The 22,497-nt window shown below is 33.4% G+C and overlaps 1 protein-coding gene across 1 annotated transcript in view; it reads left to right on the forward strand.

The window, feature by feature from the left end:
* Positions 1–670: 670 nt before the first annotated feature.
* LRRIQ3 (leucine rich repeats and IQ motif containing 3) overlaps positions 671–22,497 on the forward strand; it is a gene marked incomplete at both ends in the record, with an annotated part of 135,673 nt that continues 113,846 nt past the window's right edge. Inside the window, 3 exons of the mRNA XM_081056713.1 lie at positions 671–919; positions 2,469–2,792; positions 12,731–12,864. Of these exons, the coding sequence (XP_080912839.1) occupies positions 671–919; positions 2,469–2,792; positions 12,731–12,864 (707 nt within the window). The remainder of the gene's footprint in view (positions 920–2,468; positions 2,793–12,730; positions 12,865–22,497) is intronic.

The following is a 22,497-nucleotide window of genomic DNA, read 5'->3' on the forward strand; positions in this document are numbered from 1 at the left end:
TACTATATAAAATTATGTAAAACAGCTCTGATCCAAAAGTTTTAGACAAACTTAATCAGTCAAGTTTTGAAGCTATTAGAATTCTAGATCTTAATTGCCTAATTGAATTGAACATACATATAATGTGATTGCAAATTATCTCTTCAGAAAATAAATATTTATAACAGTTGAAGCCCTGTATTGCACCTTCATTTCATTTAGCTGCATTTTTTAGCCTCTCCCACAAGAGATTCCCTTTTCCTGACTTGAGAATTCATCATTCAATGCATTTCTTTGTTCAGCAGTATTTTTTAAGCAAAATTACTACACAAAGTATGCTAAGGTATAGTTTTCTTTGTGTTTTTTTTTTTCAGTTGTCTTGCCAAGAGGTGATGTTTATATTGCAACTCTTTCACTGAATTTCATCCTCAAAGTATTCTAGGATAAAGGAGGTTTTTCATTTACTGATTAGTTTATTGGTCAGGGCAATGATACATTTTGAGATGTAAGTCTTAGTAGTCATTTAAGATGCTTTGGGATAAAAGGTTTTATGGGAATTCGTTGTTTTTTTTAAAATTACTTTTTTACCCATTTTTATTCTTACTATCTATTAGCAAATATTTTTATTTACATATAGAATTAGTTTTGGAAGCTGAAAAAGCTTTTGATAGCAGTTTACCATTTTTTCTAGATGTTTCATGGAACCATCACTAAAGAGCTAACCAGTCATGAAGAATGGAGTCACTATAATGCAAACATTATAGAAGATCAGAAAGATTTTGTTTTAGTGAAGTTCAATGGTCTTCATTTAAAATCTATGGAAAATTTGCAATCTTGTATCTCTCTTAGAGTATGCATCTTCTCAAACAATTTTATTACAGATATTCATGCACTTCAAAATTGTATAAAATTAGTCAAACTTGATCTCCATGGAAATCAGGTAAGCAACAGCCATTTCAGATATTTGCATATAAATTAAATTATGTTTAATAAGCTTTTATGTTATCTGTCCACATATTTCTCCCATATAGTCTTTTATATAATATGAACAAACATTTAAACATAAATAAAATTATGAAATGTATAAATACAAAACTTAAATATAAGCAAACTTTTAAATTAAAAGTTTGTGATTTGTTTTATTTTACTTCTTAAATCCATAGTCTAGATTAGGAATACTTCTTGACTCCTTAATTCTGTTTTGATGACATATATCTGACATATAACATCACTTTAATTTCAGTTATACAACGTAATGATGTGATATTTGTGCATATTATGAAATGAACACCCCAATATTCTACTTCACATTTGTCACCACATAGTTACAAATCAGTTCTGTAGTTACAGTATTTCCTTTCATTTGGTCAGTTGCCCTTTCATTTCAGTGGTGGTTTTCTTTTGCTATGAAGAAGCTTTTTATTTTTATGTGGTCCCACTTGTTTAGTTTTGCTTTGTGTTGCCTTTGCTCTCGGTGTCAGACTCAAAAATAAAACATCACCATGACCAGTGTCAAGGAGCTCACTGCCTATGTTTTCTTCTAGCATTTTTATGGTTGCAGGTTTTACTTTCAAGTCTTTAATCCTTTTTGAGTTAATTTTTGTATATTATAAAAGGTAGTGGTCGAGTTTCATTCTTTGAACTGTGTCTGTCCAGTTTTCCCAGCATCATTTATTAAAGAGAATGTCCTTTTCCCGTCGTATACTCTTGGATCCTTTGTTGTAAATCAATTGGCCATATATATGTGCATTTTTTTCTGGACTCTATTATGTTCCATGGAACTATGTGTCTGTTTTTATGCCAATAACATACTGTTTCATTGCTATAGCTTTGTAATATATTATAATTTAAAATCAGGGCGCGTGATGCCTCCAGCTCTCAACATTGTTTTGGCTATTTAGGGTCTTTTGTAGATCCATATAAATTTTAGGATTGTTTCTTCTATTTCTGTAAAAAAAAAATGCCATTGAAATATTTCATAGGGGTTGCACTGAACTGTAGAATGCTTTGGATAGTATAGGCATTTTAACAATCTCAGTTGTCACAGTCCATGGTCATGGAATATATTTTCATTTATTTGTGCCTGCTTCAGTTTCTTTAATAATGTCTTGTAGTTTTCAGCGTACAGGTATTTCACCAATGTGTTGCATCACATTGTTCGATTTGATTTTTTAATTCTTTATGTAAGGAAAGTATTTTAGAAAACTTCAGAGAGGCAGCCTACTACAAAGGAATTTTTACTGAACCAAGTGTAAGTTTACAAATTTAATCACACTAATAATGATAGCTTATTCCAGATGTCCGGTGTATTATGTTTTTACACCAGTCATCATTTGGATAATTAGAAATTCTGGTTTTATTTATTGATGAGAAATTGGTCATGTGGGAAAATACTGAATTTCAGAAGATGTTTAATATATTCTAGTTCCCATGCAATTTATAGTAATTTTACATTTGTACTTAAAGTATTATTATTCATAATATTTCAGGTAAAGATTCTACCAGATACCAAATTTTGGAGTGGATTGAAGAACCTAAAACTTCTCTATCTTCATGACAATGGGTTTGCAAAGTTAAAGAATGTATGTACGTTATCTGCCTGTCAAAGCCTCGTTGCTCTCACTATGTTTGACTGTCCAGTAAGTCTTATAAAAGGATACAGACATGTTCTTGTCAATAGTATATGGCCTCTCAAAGCGCTGGATCATCATGTGATTTCTGATGAAGAAATAATTCAGAACTGGCATCTTCCTGAAAGATTCAAAACGTATAACCAACGGCTTTTCTTTAATTTCTCACCTGCTTTGAAAAAGGTACGTGCTTTCATTAGGATTTGTTTTAAATAAATTTATAGAAATACATTTTCAGCTTCTCAGATTATGCCTAAATTACATAAAACTAGTACTTTTCATCAGTTATGTAAGATACTGTATAGTAGTGAATATATTAGTAATGTGTTATATCTGAAATTTATAAAATGTTTGTATGTTTACTGCATGAAAATTGTTGAGCAGAAAATGTCAAATTGTAGAGAAACATATCTATATGTGTGTATATATACGTATATATATTCATATATATATTTGGTCTCCATTATGTTTTAATAGCTTTAAGGATATATAGCTTACATACTGTAAATACCCCCATTTTACATGTATGATTCAATTATTTTAGTAAATTAACAGTACTGCATAACCATCTCCAAAATCCAATGTTAGAAATTTCCACCACTTCAAAAGTTTCTCTCGTTCCCATTTGCAGTTAATCCCCACTCCCAACCCCAGTCCTAGATAACCATTGATCTGTTTTCTGTCTCAATAAATTTGCATTTTTAAACATTGTATATAAAGGAATTATACAATATGTAGTCTTTTGCATCTGCCTTCTTTCCGTTAGTGTAATGTGTTTGAGGCTCATTCATGTTGTAGCATGAATCAGTAGTTTGTTCTTTATGATTGCTGAGTAAGATTTTATTACATGGAATATACTGTATCTTCTTTGTCCATTCACCAATTGATGAACATTTGGATTATTTTCAGTTTTTGCTATTATGAATAATGCTGCTATGAACACCTACTTACATGTCTTTATACTCAGGAATGCAGTTGCTGGGATGTATGGTAAGTTTGTTTAACTTGTTAAAAAACTGAATTGCTTTCTAAGAAGTGGAAACCACCAATGTATTAGGGTTCTAGTTTCATTATGTCTTTGCAACTTCTTAGTATTTTCTGTGTTTTGCACTGTAGACATTCTGGTTGATGTGCGGTGGTATTTCATTTGTGGTGTTATTTTTTTATTCCCCTAATGAGTAATGATGATAAACATCTTTCCATCTGCTTGTAACTTTTCATGTATCTTCTTTGTTGAAATGTCTGTACGGATTTTTTTTGCCTATTTTTAAAGTGATTTGTTTGTCTTATTGAGCTGTAAGAATAGATATCTGGATATAAGTCTTTTATCAGATATGTTAATCACAAATATTTTCTCCCAACCTGTAGCTTGTCTTTTCATTTTCTTAATGGTTTCTTTTAAAGCAGAAAATTTTTGAGTTTTATGAAGTCTAATTTTATGAATTTTTTATGGATTGTGCTTTTAGTGTTGTATCTAAGAACTCTGCCTAATTTTAGGTCACAGATTTTTTTCTCCTATGTTTCCTTTTATGGGTTTAATAATTATAGTTATGAAATTTCGATCTGTGTTTTATCTTGAATGAATTTTTATGTGTGATGTGAAGTAAGGGTCTAAGTTTATTTTTTGCATATAAGTATTCATTTATAATAGCCCCATTTGCTGAAAATATTATTCTTTCCCCAATGAATTTTGTGGATATCTTTGTTAAAAAATCAATTGGCCATAAAAATGTAAGAGTTAATTTCTGGATTCTTAGTTATATTCCAATGGTCTCTCTATCTATCTATATGCTATTACCACCCAGTTTTCATTATTGTAGCTGTGTGGTTACGTTTTGAAATAGGGAAGTCTGAGTCTTCCAACTTTGCCTCCCCCCCCCCCCATACTGCTTTGGTTATTCAGATTCCCTTGTGTTTACTAATTAATTTTAGTATGAGCTTGTCAATTTTGACAATACTTCCCTTTGGGATAGTGATAAGGAGTCCATTAAATTTATAGATCGTTTGTGGAGAATTGCCATCTTTAAAATAGTGAGTATTCTTGTTCTTGAATGTGAACTATTTCTCAGTTTATTTAGATGTTCTTTAATTCTCTCAGCAATGCTTTGTAGTTTTCATTGTACAAGTCTTGCACTGATTTTGTTAAAATTTATTTTTAGGTATTTTATTTATTTTGATTGTGAGTGGAATAATTTTCTTAATTTCATATTTGGATTGTTGCATACACACACTCTAGTGTGTGTGTGTGTGTGTGTGTGTGTGTGTAGTGTTTGTGTGTGTAATTGCTGTTTTTATAATCTTATGTCATGCCACTATTCTCACTTCTTAGTTCTAGAAGTTTTATGTGGATTCAAAATATTTGTTTTTTAATTGAAAGTTGATCTTAATTTTTTCAAGTCTTCATATTTGAATGAGTTCATTGAGAGATAGTTTTATTGCTTTTTCAGTGCCTTATAAGACAATTTGGATTATTAATGGAAGAAGATAAAAATATTCAATTCCTAAACAATTAATTTGGTGACACAGGCATGTACAATCATCATTTTATGTTGATTTTTATAATGTTGCAACAAGTTGTTGGGAAACTTTATCTAAGTGGAGGTTATAAAACACTTAAATGGATAGATAAAAATGTAAGAAAAATGCTTCATGATATAAGAATATTAGAACAAATAAATTTTATGAGTTCTAAAGAGAGGGTAAAATCTACAGGTATTAGAAAAAATCAGGTACAAGGTATAGGAAATAAAAAAGTGTGTTACATAATAATGTTTATTATATATTCTAAATATATATATATAAATATACATATAAATGCATTGAAAATTGATGAAGAAATCATTGGACACTGGCGATCACATCAGAGATGGTGTATAAACAATAGATAGTGATTATTCATGGGAAGGCTGGACATTAGGAAGTTGAAAGACTTTTTATAACTGCATATAAGTCTTTATGTAAAAAAATAGGTATATTCATGATTTTGTGATAACGGTTGTAAAAATTAGGGTAATAAAAAACAAGGCAGGATGTATGTCTGGGTGTTTTAACCTGGGCGCTAAAGGGAGAATTTCATTTAGGTATTCTCGTTGTGTGGCATGGTGTAGTCCAAGGTGGGGACATTCATGACCCTTTTAAGGACAATCAAAATGACTGAGGTTCATTTAAGGAATTAATGGGAAGTTAGGGGATGTTATTGAAAAGAACCTTGAATGGCATACCAAGGCATATAGACTTCTTAGTGAATGCAATGAAGTTATTTGAGTAGGAAAATTACAGTGGTTCTGTCATAGTTGGTGGTCTATGAATAAATGGTATTGACAAAGTTTTTTAAAAAGAGATTAATCCAATATTTTGCTAGTAGATTAGTAGGGGTTAGGAGGCAGGTGAGGGCAAAAGATAAATTACTGTAGGCAAAAAATGACATAAAGGTTGATATAGGCAGACAGCCAGTGGCAGAAACAAAGACAACATAGAGGGCAGACACTCAGTAAAAGCCATTGTGGTAGGTATTTTATATATTTTATTCCTTCATTTCTTCACCAAATATGCATTGACCACCTAATACGTGAGAGGGTTTATTCTGGACTCAGTGGTAAATAATATGATTAAGGTCCTGCTTTTATGAAGTTCAGTGGAAAGACACAGGAAATAAAATTGAAGGCAAAAAAAAAAAAAAAAACCCAGAAACAAAAACAACAACCATAGAATTCCAGATAACGTTAATTTCTCAAGAAAAGAAAAGAAAGCAGTGACATACTATGGAAGGAGTAGAGATTTGGGCTACTTTAGCTAGGTGGATGGGGAAGGACTTTCTGAAAAATACCTTATTTATTCTTTGGTATGTTCTTGGACTTGGAAAGGTATTACTCTTATTTCACAGAACATAATGTATAGTGAGTTTTAGCAACTAATACAGTATCAGATGTCTGGCCAGTCATCTTAATATCAGATAAAGTAAACTTAAGAGCAAAGGAAATTATTCATTATATAATGATAATCTGTTTAAACCATAAAGAAGTGAGAGTAATTTTAAATGTGGATGCACCAAACAACAGAGCTACAAAATATTTGAAGCAAAAACTGATATATCCAAAATGAAAAATAGAGAAACACATGATCACAGTTGGAGACATCAAAACTCTTCTCTCAACAATTGGAACAACAGACAGAAAATCAGGAAAGATATAGAAAAAATCAGCAACCCCATTGACCAACAGAATTTAATTGACATTTATGGAACATTCCAGCCAACAACAGTAGTATGTACATTCGTTTCAAGTGCTAATGGAAACATATATAGGCCATATTCTATTTTATAAAACAAACCTCAACAAAGTTAAATAATTTAAATCATGTGGGTGTGTTCTCTGACCACAGGAAGATAAGTGGAAAATCTCCAAACACTTGGAAACTAAACACCACACTTCTAATAAATACGTATGTCAAAGATGTGTTATCAAAGGACACTTAAAAATACATTATCTGAATTGAAATGGAAATACCAGGTGCTAAAATTTGTGGGGCACAGCTAAAGTAATGCCAAAAGGGTTTATAGCACTAAATGCGTATACTGGTAAAGAGGGAAAGCCTCAAATTGGTGTTCTAAGATCCCTTCGGCCTCACAAGAACTTAGAAAAAGAAGAGCTAAATAAACCCAAAGTAATCAGAAGGACAGAAATGATATTAGTGAAATCATGAACACAAAACTTGAGAAAATTAGTAAAACAAAGGTCTGGGTTTTTTTGTTTGTTTGTTTTTATTTTACAAAGATCAATAAAGTTGGCAAACCTATAGAAAGACAGAGAAAAAAAAAAGAGAAGAAATAAATTATCAATATCAGGAACAAAACAAAGGCTATTACTACAGACGTGCAGATATCAAAAGGATAATAGACTAGTACAATAATGATACATGCATAAACTTGACACTTTAGATGAATAGGTACTTCCACAAAATAACACAAGCTATCAAAACTCACCTAACAGGAAATAGATGATTTAAGTAGTCCTATAACTATTAAGGAAATTAAGTTCATAATTTAAAAACTCCTACAAAATAAATCCTCAGTCCCAGACAGCTTCGCTGGAGAATTCTCCCAAACGTTTAAAAAAGAATACCAATTCTACACAGTTTCTTCTAGAAAATAAAAGGGAACACTTCCTAATTTAATTTAGAAAGGTGATATTACATTGATACCAAAAGCAAACAGAGTATATACAAAAAAAGAAAATTACAGAACAGCATCCCTTGTGAATTTAAGCACAAAACTCAGCAAAATATTAACAAACAGAAATATATAAAAAATAAATATATAGCAGGAGCAAATGGTGCTCATTCCAGGGATGCAAGGCTGGTTCAATATTTGAATATATCAAATATATCAGTCAATGGATAAAAAGCATTTGGCAAAATTAAATATCCATTCATGATTTAAAAAAAAAAAACTCTCAAAAACGAAGGGAACTTCCTCTTTATTGAAAACATCTAATGAAACCTACAGCTAAAATTATGCTTAATGGTGAAAGACTGAATGCTTTTTATTCCCCTGAGAGTAGGAGCAAAGCACTATCACTTTTCTTGTCAACATAGTGCTGGAAAGTCTAGCTAGTACAGTAAAGCAAGAAAAGGAAATAAAAGACATACAGATAGGAAAAGAAGAAATAAAACTCCATTTGCTGATAAAATGATCACCTATGTAGAAAATCCCAAAGAATATACAAAAAAAAAATATCTTAGAACTAAAACGTGACCTTAGCAAGGCCACAGGATGTCAGGTAAACATACAAAAATCAATCAGATTTCTGTATACTAGAAATGAACATGGACACCAAAATTAAAAATATGATATCATTTATAATCATTCAAAATTTAAATATTTAGGTGTAAATCTAACAAAACAGGCACAGAAGTTGTATGCTGAATACTATAAAACACTGATGAAAAAAATCAAAGATCTGAATAAAATGAAAGACATAGCATATTCATGAATTTACTCTGCAAAATAAAGGTCTCAGTTCTCCCCAAATTGATATACAGGTTCAATGACATTTTTATCAAAAGCTGCAAGATTTTCTGTAGATATAGACAAAATTAGTCTAAACTTTTGATGAAAATGTAAAGAAACTAGAATGGCTAAAACTGAAAAACAATAAAGTGAAAGGAATCAGTTACCTGATTTTGAGACTCAACATGGTTATGGTAATCAAGGCTGTGTATAGATACTGGGGAAGCACATAGATTAATAGACCAGAAAACCTACCAATTGGTTCACACAGTATGTCTAGTTGATTTTTGACAAAGGTATAAAGGTAATTTAATGGAAAAAATATCCCTTTCAATAAATGTTGATGGAGCAATTGGATATCTGACACGCACACGCGCGTGCATTCCCTCAACCTAAGGAAAACATTGGGATCTAGGACTAGGCAAACAATTCTTAGACTTGACACCAAAAGCCCAGTGTTTACAAGGAAAAAAAAATAATAACATGAACTTCATCAAAATTTTAAAAAATTGCTTTGTAAAAGACCCTGATAAAAGAATGAAAAGATCTATAGAGTTAGGGAAAGTATTTGGAAATGAGTATTTCAAAATGATAATAGTTAATTTGAGTGGTGGAAATTTGAGTAGGGTTTTTGTTTTTGCTTTTGTTTTCTAAAATTTCTATACTGTTATATTATTATGAAGCTAAATTTTATTTTAAATTATTTAATGGGACTTGATTCAAATGCATTTGTTTTTTTTTAATAAAAACACCTTGAGAATTGACTATAGTATATTCCAAAATTGCTTACCTAGTGGGTATACAAATACTGATTTAAAATAATACAACCTAGTCTGGAGAGTTGCACATAGATTCTCACCACTTCACATGGCTATTGAAGTGAAAATATTATGGATCTAATATGATTTCTGACAAAATGGTAAAAACTGTATGGGTTTACTCTGTTTGAAATAAATACATGTGGAATAGTAGTGTGCTTTACATTTTTCAAGTATGCTGAGAAAATGTGCCAAATTAGGAAATTCTGATGGGAAAAAAAATCTCTAATGGAGTACAGAGAGCTAGACCTTAGGGACCTGATGCATACAGAAGAGATTCAAACGTGGAAATAGAAAAGAAAGAAAAAATAAATAATTAGAAGTGTATTTAAAATATCAAATTAATTGGAAATCACTTTGTATAATTATATAAGAATATTATTTTAGAATTTGTTTTTTAAACTACTCCTGTTAGAACATAAAGTACTCTTAACCATATGAGTCATATTATAAAAGTCCTTACTGTTCTTTTGAAATACCCCATGTTTTATACCAGAGTTAGCAATAGCCCCGTTTTCATTACAGGGTTACAATAAGATTAGGGAAGATGTAGATGCTTGATCAACGTGCGGTACACCTGAAAGTGAACAATGGTGAATGCCAACTATAATTTTATATATATAATGTGATGGCTCGGTGCGATGTCGGAGGGATAGTGGATGGGGGGAGGGGAGAGGGCGTCCACAGTGTGAGGGATATAAATGATGAACGTCTAAGTATTACCTTGTCTTGTGCACCTGAAACTAAAAAAAAAAAAAAAAAAAAAAAAAAAAAAAAAAAAAAAAAAAAAAAAAAAAAGTTGTAGAGTATAGATATTTCATTATTCTGCCATCGATTTTATTGATTATTCATAGTTTTTTTTTTTCCTAAACATATGTTGTTCGTTGCCAAACTTTTACTATGATTGTTCACTTCTTTTTATTGGATCGAACACTTTAGTACTAATTGTCTTTTATAGTTAATTTATTGATTTCATATGTTAAGTATGTAAGTTTAGATTAATTGCATAATAAATTGCTTTAGACTATTTTTTTGAATATCAAATACTATAAGGTATCTAGGTCCTTTATAAACTCTAAAGCACTACATCATTTTATGTATTACTGTAAAACTGTTGCAGATAACATTGTTTGAATGTTTGAACTGTTTTAGCTACTGTTCTAAGTGCTTTACAAATATTCCCTCACAATAACCAAATGAGGTAGTATCATTATCTCTAATTTACAGATGATGAACAGGGGGCAGATAGGTTAACCCTAGGTCACGTAGCTGGCAAGTAGTGGAACTGAGATTTAAACCCAGGCCATCATTGTGAAGGAAATGCATTACTTGCCCTTTAGAAAGAGTTTATTTCCATCTGTCCTCAGATATCAAATGGTTTACGGCACGTGTACAAGTTTAGCAGTGATACCTTTATTGACATTTTATAAGATGATTGTTTTAGAACACCAGAAAGCTTGAGTGTTGTCTAGAGAGTGATCATTCTCTGGCAGGGACAATAAACCTGCCCACAGGTGATGATTATTCTGTTTATCTCTTTAAAGAGAAGGAATTATTCATGTCTTGGTGGGAAGCAGGACCCTGCTATAAACTGCAGTGTGAATTTAATGGTTTTATGCTGTTGAGAACTGTAGCATCTGACCAGGACCACTTAAGCCTTGTCTTCTAAATTCCCTCCTATATTCTTCTCCCTCACTTCTTACTTACGCACTCAGCTTCTCTGCCCCAGAGCTACTGTAGGGGAGGAAAAATAATTTTCCCTCTAACCTTTTGAGTTCTGGCTGAGACCCCTGTAATAAAAGACGGATTAACTAGAGAAAAACAAACAGAAGTTTATTAACATGGATACCTTATGTATACATACTAGGAGATACCCAGGGTAGAATGAGTAGCTCCCAGAAGTGGTTTAGAATTCATGCTTAAGGAAAGGAGAGGGAGTATGTAGGCTTCTTAGGAGACAATAAATGAGTTTTAGGAAAGATCAATGGTTAGTCCTTAGAAGAAAAGATAGAAGTTTGTGACAAAATTTATCTGGGTGTGGTGTTCTGTCCTAAACTCCTCTCCTTCCAATCTCCTTCTAATTTACTCTCCTTTAATAAGAGTCCATCTTCCCTGGCTGATGAATCTTCTGGGGAGGAGATTTATGACAACTGAATGCATTTTGGAGGATCTGTCTTTAGGCAGGTAAGGGAAATTCAAAGAAATCCCCTCCCTGCTTTTGTTGTTTTTCAAGTGTCTACCACTCAAAATAATCAATATACCACAGAAGCATATTTTGGGGTGGCATATCTTGAACTCCTATGATCGTATATTGGTGTGGCATGATCTGGTGGCAACACTAATCTGCAAGGCTTTCTGATTCCTCCCCTCCTTCCCCCACCCCAAGCAGTACATGGCTGATTCAATGTATAGACTGAAAAGGTGTGTTTCTAACATGATGGATGGGGTTTGGTAATTTTCAGGGTAGGTGCCTCACAAAAAAATACGAATTTTAGTCTTTTAATGCGTAATCCTTACATTCAAAATATTAATAAAGTGGCTTCATTTCAAAACAATGAAATGATCAATAGGATATAGGGAATCTATGATTCCAAATCTAAACATTTGCAGAAACAGAGACCTTAGAGATAATTTCTTTAAAGGCAATATGGAATGTCTTTCCCCAGGGCAATGTGATGTATTTCAATAAAAGTAACGAACATTCTAGTTAAGCTGCAACAAATTTTGAACTACTCTTATTTTATTTTATGAATCCAATGTATGTCGGTTTCCTCGATGGGGATCCACAGAATACTTTTAGAGTTTTATTACCGTGTTGCCACCAAAATAAGACCTAGCCAGACCATCAGCTCTAATGTGTCTTTTGGAGCAAAAATTAATATAAAACCTGGTATTATATTATGTTATATTATATTATGTAAGACCTGGTCTTATATTATGAACATAAGACTGGGTAAACATGGTCGATACCTATTCATGCCACTACTTTTCAGAGATCAACATGGTTATGGTCAACATTTTTTACCAATGATATCAGATTGGGAGAAGGATCTAGAATGGAGAAAATTATCATCATGGATCTTACATTATGTGTAGATAATTAAAATTATTTGATGCTACTAATTCTTGATCTCCTGATGTAATGAAACAGACATGAAATGTATTTATTAAATTGCTATGCCTTTAAGACACCTGTGAATATTTTAGTAGTTTATATAATTAGACTATCAAGTTTAAAATGTCTTTTGAAAATATTCTCAAGAACTATAAATATCAAGTATATTTTCTTTATACAGGGATCAACCTATGAAGATGAAGTTAACAATATCAAACATGTTATTTCAAAAATTAACAAAATTCTGGCTCATAATTCACCAGTTTTAATTGTTCAAAGATGGATACGTGGTTTCCTAGTAAGAAAGCATTTGAGGTATGTTTTATTTTCTTTGCTATTTGAATATTAAAATAAGATGATAAGAAAATCAATAATAAGGGGCAATTCTCCAGTAATATACATTTTTGCATTCCCTATCAAAGTGGTATTTTATAGATTACTTGAACTAATTTTAAGGAAGACATCACAAACTCTATATTGATATGATATTTACCATAATACAAATTTTATACTTTTACTTTTTTCTTTTAAATTGACCACATAAATAGCTAGTCATTTTTTATTAATCATTGTTTGAGTAATTCTGACAGGTGTTTTTATTAAACATAAAATTATCAGTCTAAAGCATGTTAAATTTCTTTCATGCAGTAGAAATATAAGCCATGGGCTATATAATGGAATCCAATAGAAATATTAACCATGAAACATATATATGAAGATTTCATATTTTGTTTGGATGGGAAGGTAATTTTGGTGAAACATCTAGTGTCGTATCAATCTACGGTATCTTTTGGTTATCTTTACCTCTCTCTTTGTTTCTTGTATTCCGCTCCAGTAGCTGACATTTGGAAATAGAGGAAATTTTTTTCTTGGTAGAGTCTCTCAACATTGAACTTGGGAGATTATTAGTATTCCAAACATCAAACATACAAAAAAGTAAATAAACATTCTTGTATAGCTTATTTTCAGATACTGAACAGTAGAGATCAGAAGATAGAAATGAAATTTGGCCCTGAAACATGGGTAGGATCTAGAGTTGGAAAATGGACAGTCCCTGAAAAAGACAGATGAGGAACTTTCACTGAGATGATATTCAACATTCTGTGTTAGGCAGAGAGAGTGTTCTCTGCATTAGCCTGCATGGGCTAAATCATAGATGGCAGTAGCCCTGATAAAAATAGGGCTACTAAATAGGGCTGTAAGTAGGATGGCCAGGGAGCCAAATTGACCATAATACAGTGCCTCCAACTTCTGAGAAGGAGGTTCCACATACTTTTTAAACTAAGGTCAAAGTGTACGAGAAAGAGGGCTCACAAGTGGAGACAAGTAAAATTATTTGGAATAAAAGATGTGGAAAAGGTTCAGGCAGTTTCTGACAGGTACATATATTTAAAATATTTCTGTCTCATATGTTCTTTTAAATTTAGTGTGTATTTTATGTGAAATAAACATCTAATTAAAGGGACTTGTCTTTAGTTTATGACCCGAGGATTGAGTTTTTCTCTCTTGGAATCAAGATTTTCTGTGCTATTCATGTAACATGAGATAAAAAACTGTGTGCATGGAAGCAGTTGCTGAAAATTCAGCATGTGTGAACAGAATTTGAATGAGCTTTGTGGGAAGAGATGTCAGTAATAATAACATACGTAGGGAAGATGTTGAGAAAATTTGCCATCATTGGTTGATGTTATCTTTTGTCTGTTAGCTTTTTGTTCCCCACATGAGAGACTGCATGTGGGGTTCCCTCGTGTGAGAGACTGCACATGAGGTACTAGTTAGCTTTTGATTAGCTTTTTGTTGCTTTGTTCCCCCACATGAGAGACTGCATGTGGGGTTCCCTCAAGTGAGAGACTGCACGTGAGTTATTGGTTAGCTTTTTGTTCCCTTACATATGAAGGACTACATGTGAGGTTTGGTTTGTTTTTTCCATCACCTGTGGAGAACTGCATGTGAGGTTTGTCCCAGACTAACTCTGAGTTGGTTTTTTGTCTATTTTGCCCGCATCAGCAGATGAGGTAGAAAAGTAACTAGGTTATATCAATCAGAATGATGTGACAGGCACATTGCCAGGCTTTAGAAGGCCTTGAGCTGATGGTCCCAGGCGAAAACAGTAAGCATTGTTTGTTCAAATGAACTCGCCCTTTTGGCTGCCGGATAAACAATATTTTTATTACAGTAACTGCTGGACCCTCCCGGAACTGGCCATTCCCTCAGAGGGGAGGCAGGAACTGGAAACTTGGTTCTAGGGTACATCTGAAAAAATATATAAGACAGACCTCAGTTGGCAGTGTAATTTTGTCTTTTGTCATTGGTGATTCTTCATCATTCTAGCAACTTGGCAACTCGTATACAATATGCAGTTTACAATACCAGGAGACGCCCTGACTTCCAGGCATGGACCTGGTGAGATCTGGCTGGTTATGGACTTCTCCAGTGTTGTTTCCCATGGTTAGCCTGCTTAAGAACTTGTTAGCATTTAGGAAACTTGTATGCAGCTTGTAGATTGCAGCATCAGGAGACGCCCTAACTTCCAACAACAATAACAGCAACAGCAATGACAACAGCAGCAACATTCTTGGGAACTACCATGTTTCCCCAAAAATAAGACTTAGCCAGACCATCAGCTTTAATGCGTCATTTGGAGCAAAAATTAATATAAGACCCAGTCTTATTTTAATGTAAGACTGGGTATAATAATAATAATATAACATAATATAACATAACATAACACAGTGTAAGACCGGGTATAATACAATATAATATAATATAATATAATGTAATATAATACTAGGTCTTATATTAATTTTTGCACCAAAAGACGCATTAGAGCTGATGGTCTGGCTAGATCTTATTTTCAGGGAAACACGGTAGCAAGCGGCAGTGGGAGATGCTTCAGCTTTCCCAGCTGCAGACCTGCAAGATTTTGATCCCTGACCTTTCCACTGTTGTTTTTCCTACGGTGTGGTGAGCTTTTGGCATCTACTGTAATAGTTGCTATCCTATAGAGTTTATTACTGCTTTTGGATACTCCTTATTAATGTTATTTGTGTTTTTAGTCAAGTGATTTTTGATCAATATTAATCATATGTTGAAATCTCTTGAATTTGTATGTATACTCCTTTGACATGACATTGTTATCAATGTATATAGTTTAGTCTTAACCACCTTTACTTTCTGTCATTAGAACCTCGTTTGAATTGCCTTTGTCTTTTGCTATTGCATATTGCTAGATAAATTTATTACATATTGCTAAATAAATTAATTAGTCCCTCTCCAGAGTGTCCTCCCCTTTCTTTTCCCTGCTTGTCATTACAACATATCGGAACGGTTCAAAATGGAACGATTTGAGTTATTTTTTTCTTTAAAATGCTGTTCCATTAGACACATCACTTAACTACTCTGAGCCTGAGTTTCCTCATATGTTAAATGGTAGAGAACAGCAGCTAATAGCAGTACTTATTTCACTGTTTGCTTGTAGGAATTGAGATCATGAAATAACACCTGGCAAATATGGGTATTACATTCTCAGTAGGTATTACTTTTTAAATATCTTCTTTGTAGTTGTTGGTATATCTTGTGCTCTCTGCATTATTTGACTCTGTGGGAAACTTTTTCCTTGGATTTCTTGCTCCCTTCTAATTACATTTACCATAGCATGCAAAGAGCAAACTTTCCAAAATATAAATCTAATTGTATTCACCAACTTAAATTTCTCTAATTGCTCCCAACTGCTTAGAGCAAATGACTGGGATATTTTCCTATACCGTGTGCATCACATACATTTATTATCATAAGCACTTACCATAGTGTATTGCAGTTGTCTCCATAATTACCAGTGGTACCTCGGTTTTCGAACGTAATCCATTCCGGAAAGACTGCTTGAGTTCTGAAACGTTCGAAAACCGAGTCACGGTTTCCCATAGAAAGTAATGCAAAAACGGATTAATCCGTTCCAGACCTTTAAGATGAACCCCTAAAACAGGAATGTAGCATGAATTTTGCTATCTAATGATACCATAGATCCATAAAATGATACACAATGAAAGCAATAAACACAATATACTGTACTGTAAAGGCAATAATAAATAAACACAATGTAAAAACAGTACTGTAGATGATAAAAATGAAAATGTAATGTTTTTCTTACCTGCAATGATGAAAGTCATGGTTTGGATGGGGGGATCCCCTTCAATAATCACAACAGGTGACTCTTCTTCAGGTGTTCTGTGGTCCTCTTCCAGAATCACAATAGGTGAGTGTTTTCAGGTGTTCTACAGCCCTCTCCCATAATCACTGTAGGTGACTCCTCTCCTGCCATTCCTCCTCTTGAATTTTTAAACCACTGACACCTGGTTTAAACTCACTGGATCTTTTCCTCATTAAAAATTTTTCAGTTGACATTTGCTTTTTTCGATGTTTTTTTTTTTTTTCTTAAGTTTTCAAGTGTTTGTTTTTTTTTAAATTTATTGGGGTGACAATTGTTAGTAAAATTACATAGATTTCAGTTGTACAATTCTATACTACATCATCTATAAATCACATTGTGTGTTCACCACCCAGAGTCAGTTCTCCTTCCACCACCGTATATTTGATACCCCTTACGCTCATCTCCCAACCCCCACCCTCCTTACTCTCTGGTAACCACTAAACTATTGTCTGTGTCTATGAGTTTTTGTTTCTCATTTGTTTGTCTTGTTCTTTTGTTGTTTTTGGTTTGTATACCACATATCAGTGAAATCATATGGTTCTCTGCTTTTGCTGTCTGACTTATTTCGCTTAGCATTATACTCTCAAGATCCACCCATGTTGTCACAAATGTTCCCATATCATCTTTTCTTACCGCCGAATAGTATTCCCTTGTGTATATATACCACAACTTCTTTATCCATTCATCTATCGAGGGACATTTTGGTTGTTTCCATGCTTGGCCACTGTAAACAAAGCTGCAATGAACATTGGAGCACACGTGTCTTTATGGATAAATGTTATCAGATTTTTTTTGGTAGATACCCAGGAGAGGGATTGCTGGGCATATGGTAATTCTATTCATAATTTTTTCAGGAACCTCCACACTGCCTTCCATAACGGCTGCACCAGTCTGCATTCCCACCAACAGTGTATGAGGGTTCCTTTTTCTCCACAGCCTCTCCAACACTTGTTACTATTTGTCTTGTTGAGATAGCCATCCTGACTGGGGTGAAGTGATATCTCATTGTGGTTTTTATTTGCATTTCTCTGATGATTAGTGATGTTGAGCATTTTTTCATATGTCTATTTGCCATTTGTATGTCCTCTTTGGAGAAATGTCTCTTCAGGTCCTCTGCCCATTTTTCAATTGGGTTATTTGTTTTTTTGTTATTGAGTTTCATTAGTTCCTTGTATATTTTGGATATTAGCCCCTTATCGGAGGCACTGTTTGCAAAAATCTTTTCCCATTCAGTTGGTTGCCTCTTTATTTTGTTGATGGTTTCTTTTGCTGTGCAGAAGCTTTTAAGTTTCATATAGTCCCATTCGTTTATTTTAGCTTTTACTTCCATTGCGTTTAGAGTCAAATTCATAAAATGCTCTTTGAACCCAAGGTCCATAAGTTCAGTATCTATGGTTTCTTCTATGCAGTTTATTGTTTCAGGTCTTATGCTTAAGTCTTTGATCCATTTTGAATTAATTTTGGTACATGGTGACAGATAGCAGTCCAGTTTCATTCTTTTGCACGTAGCTATCCAATTCTGCCAGCACCATTTATCGAAGAGGCTGTCTTTCCTCCATTGTATGTTTTTAGCTTCTTTGTCAAAAATTATCTGTCCATATTTATGTGGTTTTATTTCTGGGTTCTCAATTCTATTCCATCGGTCTATGTATCTGTTTTTCTGCCAATACCATGCTGTTTTGATTATTGTTGCCCTGTAGTACAAGCTAAAGCCAGGGAGTGTGATACCTCCAGTATTGTTCTTTTTTCTTAAGATTGCTTTGGCTATTCGGGGTCTTCTGTGGTTCCAAACAAATCTGATGATTTTTTGTTCTATTTCTTTAAAAAATGCCATTTTGATTTTGATGAAGATTGCATTAAATCTGTATATTGCTTTGGGTAATATGGCCATTTTAATTAACTATGTTGATTCTTCCAATCCATGAGCATGAATGTCTTTCCTTTTTTTTTTTTTTTTGTCTTCTTCAATTTCTTTCAAAAATGTCTTATAGTTTTCAGCATATAAATCCTTCATATCTTTGGTTAAGTTTATTCCTAGGTATTTTATTCTTTTTGCTGCAATTGCAAAAGGAATTGTTTTTTGTATTTTTTTTCCTGAGGTTTCATTGTTAGTATATAGGAATGCAATGGACTTTTGTACGTTGATTTTGTAGCCGGCCACATTACTGCATTCGTTGATTGTTTCTCATAGCTTTTTGGTGGAGTCTTTAGGGTTTTCTATATACAGGCTCATGTCATCGGCAAAGAGTGACAATTTAACTTCTTCATTCCCAATTTGGATGCCTTTTATTTCTTTCTCTTGCCTGAGTGCTCTGGCGAGGACTCACAACACTGTATTGAAAAGCAGAGGTGATAGGGGACAGCCCTGTTGTGTTCCTGAATGTAGAGCAAGGGGCTTCAGTTTTTCACCATTAATTATGAGATTAGCTGAGGACTTGTCATATATGGCCTTTATTATGTTAACATATTTTCCTTCTATACCTATTTTATTAAGTGTTTTAATCATAAATGGATGTTGTATCTTGTTAAATGCTTTTTCTGCATCAATTGATAGAATCATGTGATTTTTGTTCTTTATTTTGTTTATGTGATGTATCAAATTGATGGATTTGCGGATGTTGACCATTCTTGTGCCCCGGGGATGAACCCCACTTGGCTGTGATGAATAATCTTTTTAATTCATTGTTGTATTCGATTAGCTAGAATTTTGTTTAGGATTTTTGTATCTGTATTCATCAGAGATATTGGTCTGTAGTTTTCATTTTTTGTGTTGTCCTTACCAGGTTTTGGTATCAGGGTAATGTTGGTCTCATAAAATGAGTTAGGGAGTACTGTCTCTTCTTCAATTTTTTGGAAGAGTTTGAGCAGGATTGGTATTAGATCCTCTTTGAATGTTTGGTAGAATTCACTAGAAGCCATCTGGTCCCGGACTTTTGCTTTTGGGAAGGTTTTGGATGACTGATTCAATTTTGTTACTGGTGATCGGTCTTTTAGATTTTCCAGTTCTTCATGGTTCAGCCTTGGAAGGCTATATGTTGCTAAGAACTTGTCCATTTCTTCTAACTTATTGAATTTTGGGGGCATATAGTCCTTCATAGTATTCTTGCATGATCCTTTGTATTTCTGTGGTGTCCGTGATAACTTTCCCTTTTTCATTTCTGATTTTGTTAATTAGCGTTTTCTCTCTTTTTATCTTAGTGAGTCTAGCCAAGGGTTTGCCAATTTTGTTAATCTTTTCAAAGAACCAGCTCTTTGTCACATTAATTTTTTTTACTGTATTTTTGTTCTCTATTTCATTTAGTTCTGCTCTGATTTTTGTTATTTCCTTTCTTCTGCTGACCTTGGGTTTCACTTGTTCATCTTTTTCTAGTTCTTTAAGGTGTAACATGAGGTTATTTATTTGGGATTTTTCTTGTTTCTTGAGATAGGCCTGTAATGATATAAATTTCCCTCTTAAAACTGCTTTCTCTGCATCCCCAAAATTTTGGTAGGATGTATTTTTATTGTCACTTGTTTCTATGTATCTTTTGATCTCTCCTCTAATTTCTTCTTTGACCCAGTCGTTCTTTAAAAGTATGTTGTTTAATCTCCATGTGTTTGTGTTTTCTCCTGCTTTCTTTTTGCAGCTGATATCCAATTTCAAAGTTGTGATCAGAGAATATGCTTGGTATGATATCGATCTTCTTAAATTTGCTGAGGCTGATTATATGTCCCAGTATATGGTCTATCATTGAGAATGTTCCATGTACACTAGAAAAGAATGTGTAGTCTGATGTTTTAGGATGAAGTTCTCCATATATGTCAATTATGTCCATTTCATTTAATGTGTCATTTAGGGCTGCTATTTCATTATTTATTTTCTGTTTGGATGATTTATCTATAGCTGTCAATGATGTATTTAAGTCCCCTAGTATAATTGTGTTTTGATCAATTTCTCCCTTTAGTTCTGTTAGTAGTTGCTTGGTATATTTTGGTGCTCCCTGATTGGGGGAATAAATATTGATGACTATTATGTCTTCTTGTTGTATAGCCCCCCTTACCATTACGGAACGTCCATCTTTGTCTCTTGTTATCTTTTTCACCCTGAAGTCTGTTTCATCTGATATCATTATGGCTACACCTGATTTTCTCTGGATATTTCATTTGCTTGGGGTGTCAATTTCCACCCTTTCACTTTGAGTCTATGCTTGTCCTTGTAGCTGAGATGTGTCTCTTGTAGACAGCATATGGTTGGGTTTAATTTTTTGATCCAATCTGCTACTCTGTGCCTTTTTATTGGTGAGTTCAGTCAATTTACATTTAGGGTGATTATTGATATGTGAGGATTTGCTGTCATTCTATCTTTAGTTTTCTGGTAAGGCTGTGTCTCCATTGTTTCTTTGCCATTTTGTTGTTATCTGTTATTTCTGTGTGGTGGTATTCTATAATGTTTCCCTCTGTTTCTTCTTTTATTAGAGGATACATCTCAGTTTTGGATTTTTTTTTTTTTTTGAGTGGTTACCCTTAAGTTTATATAAAAGAAAGCTTACTTTCTCCATTCCCATATTCCGGTTCAGGCCTTTACTCTACCCCTTTTTGTGTTTCGGTTGCCACAAATTGTCCCTGTTGATGGTGGTCGAATAGCCTCCTTTAGTATTTATTGTAGTGCAGATCTTGTGTTAGAAAATTCCCTCAGATTCTGTATGTCTGGAAAGGTCTTTATTCCTCTTCATATCTAAAGGAAAGGTCTTTATTCCTCTTCATATTTTTGCTGGATATATTATTCTTGGTTCATAATTTCTCTCTTTCAATAGTTTGATTACTTGGTTCCACTCCTCCTTGCTTGTAGAGTTTCTGCTGAAAAAGCTGATGATAATCTAATGGGCTTTCCTTTGTAGGTTACCATCTTCTTTTCCCTGGCTGCCTTGAGGATTCTTTCTTTGTCGTTGATTACAGACAGCTTCAATACAATGTGCCTTCGAGAAGGCCTGTTGAGATTGAGGTAATTAGGTGTTCTATTTGCTTCTTGGATTCGAGGATCCAGTTCTGTCCACCAGTTTGGGAAGTTCTCATCAACTATTTGTTTGAGTATATTTTCTGTTCCCTTCTCTCTTTCTTCTCCTCCTGGTATTCTTATATTCTTATATTGCTCTTTCTGATGGAGTCAGATAGTTCTCGTAGAGTTCTTTCATTTCTTTTAAGTCTCAAGTCTCTTTCTTCTTCCATCTGTGTAATTTCCAGTTTCTATCTTCGATGTCACTGATTCTTTCCTCCATCTGGTCAACTCTATTACCTAAGCTGGTTATTTCATTCTTAATTTCTGCTATTGAGTTCTTAATCTCTACCAATTCTATTTGTTTCTTTTTTTAAAATTTCAATCTCTTTCGTAAAATGCTCATGTTGTTCTTTGATTGTGTTTCTGAGTTCATTAAAGTGCCTTTCTGTTTTTTTCTTGCATCTCGTTGAGTATTTTCAGAACTGCAATCTTGAATTCTCTGTCATTTAAGTCACATATTTCCATATCTTTAAGTTCCTTTAATGGAGGCTTTTCACTTTCTTTCTGAGCTGTCTTGTTGCCTTGGTTATTCATGGCAATTACTGATTTATTATTTCTCTTCCTAGACATCTACAGGAGTGGCTTCTGCAACAGGTTGATAGGAAGAGGTCTTTCTTTTGTTTTCCAGTACTTGTTGGTAGAATGTTTTATTTTCTCTCCGACTGCAGCCTTTTTTTTCCTCTCTCACACAGTAGTGCTATGTTTT

This window comes from Rhinolophus hipposideros (assembly GCF_964194185.1).
Source record: "Rhinolophus hipposideros genome assembly, chromosome: 8".
In the NCBI taxonomy this organism is placed as follows: domain Eukaryota; kingdom Metazoa; phylum Chordata; class Mammalia; order Chiroptera; family Rhinolophidae; genus Rhinolophus; species Rhinolophus hipposideros.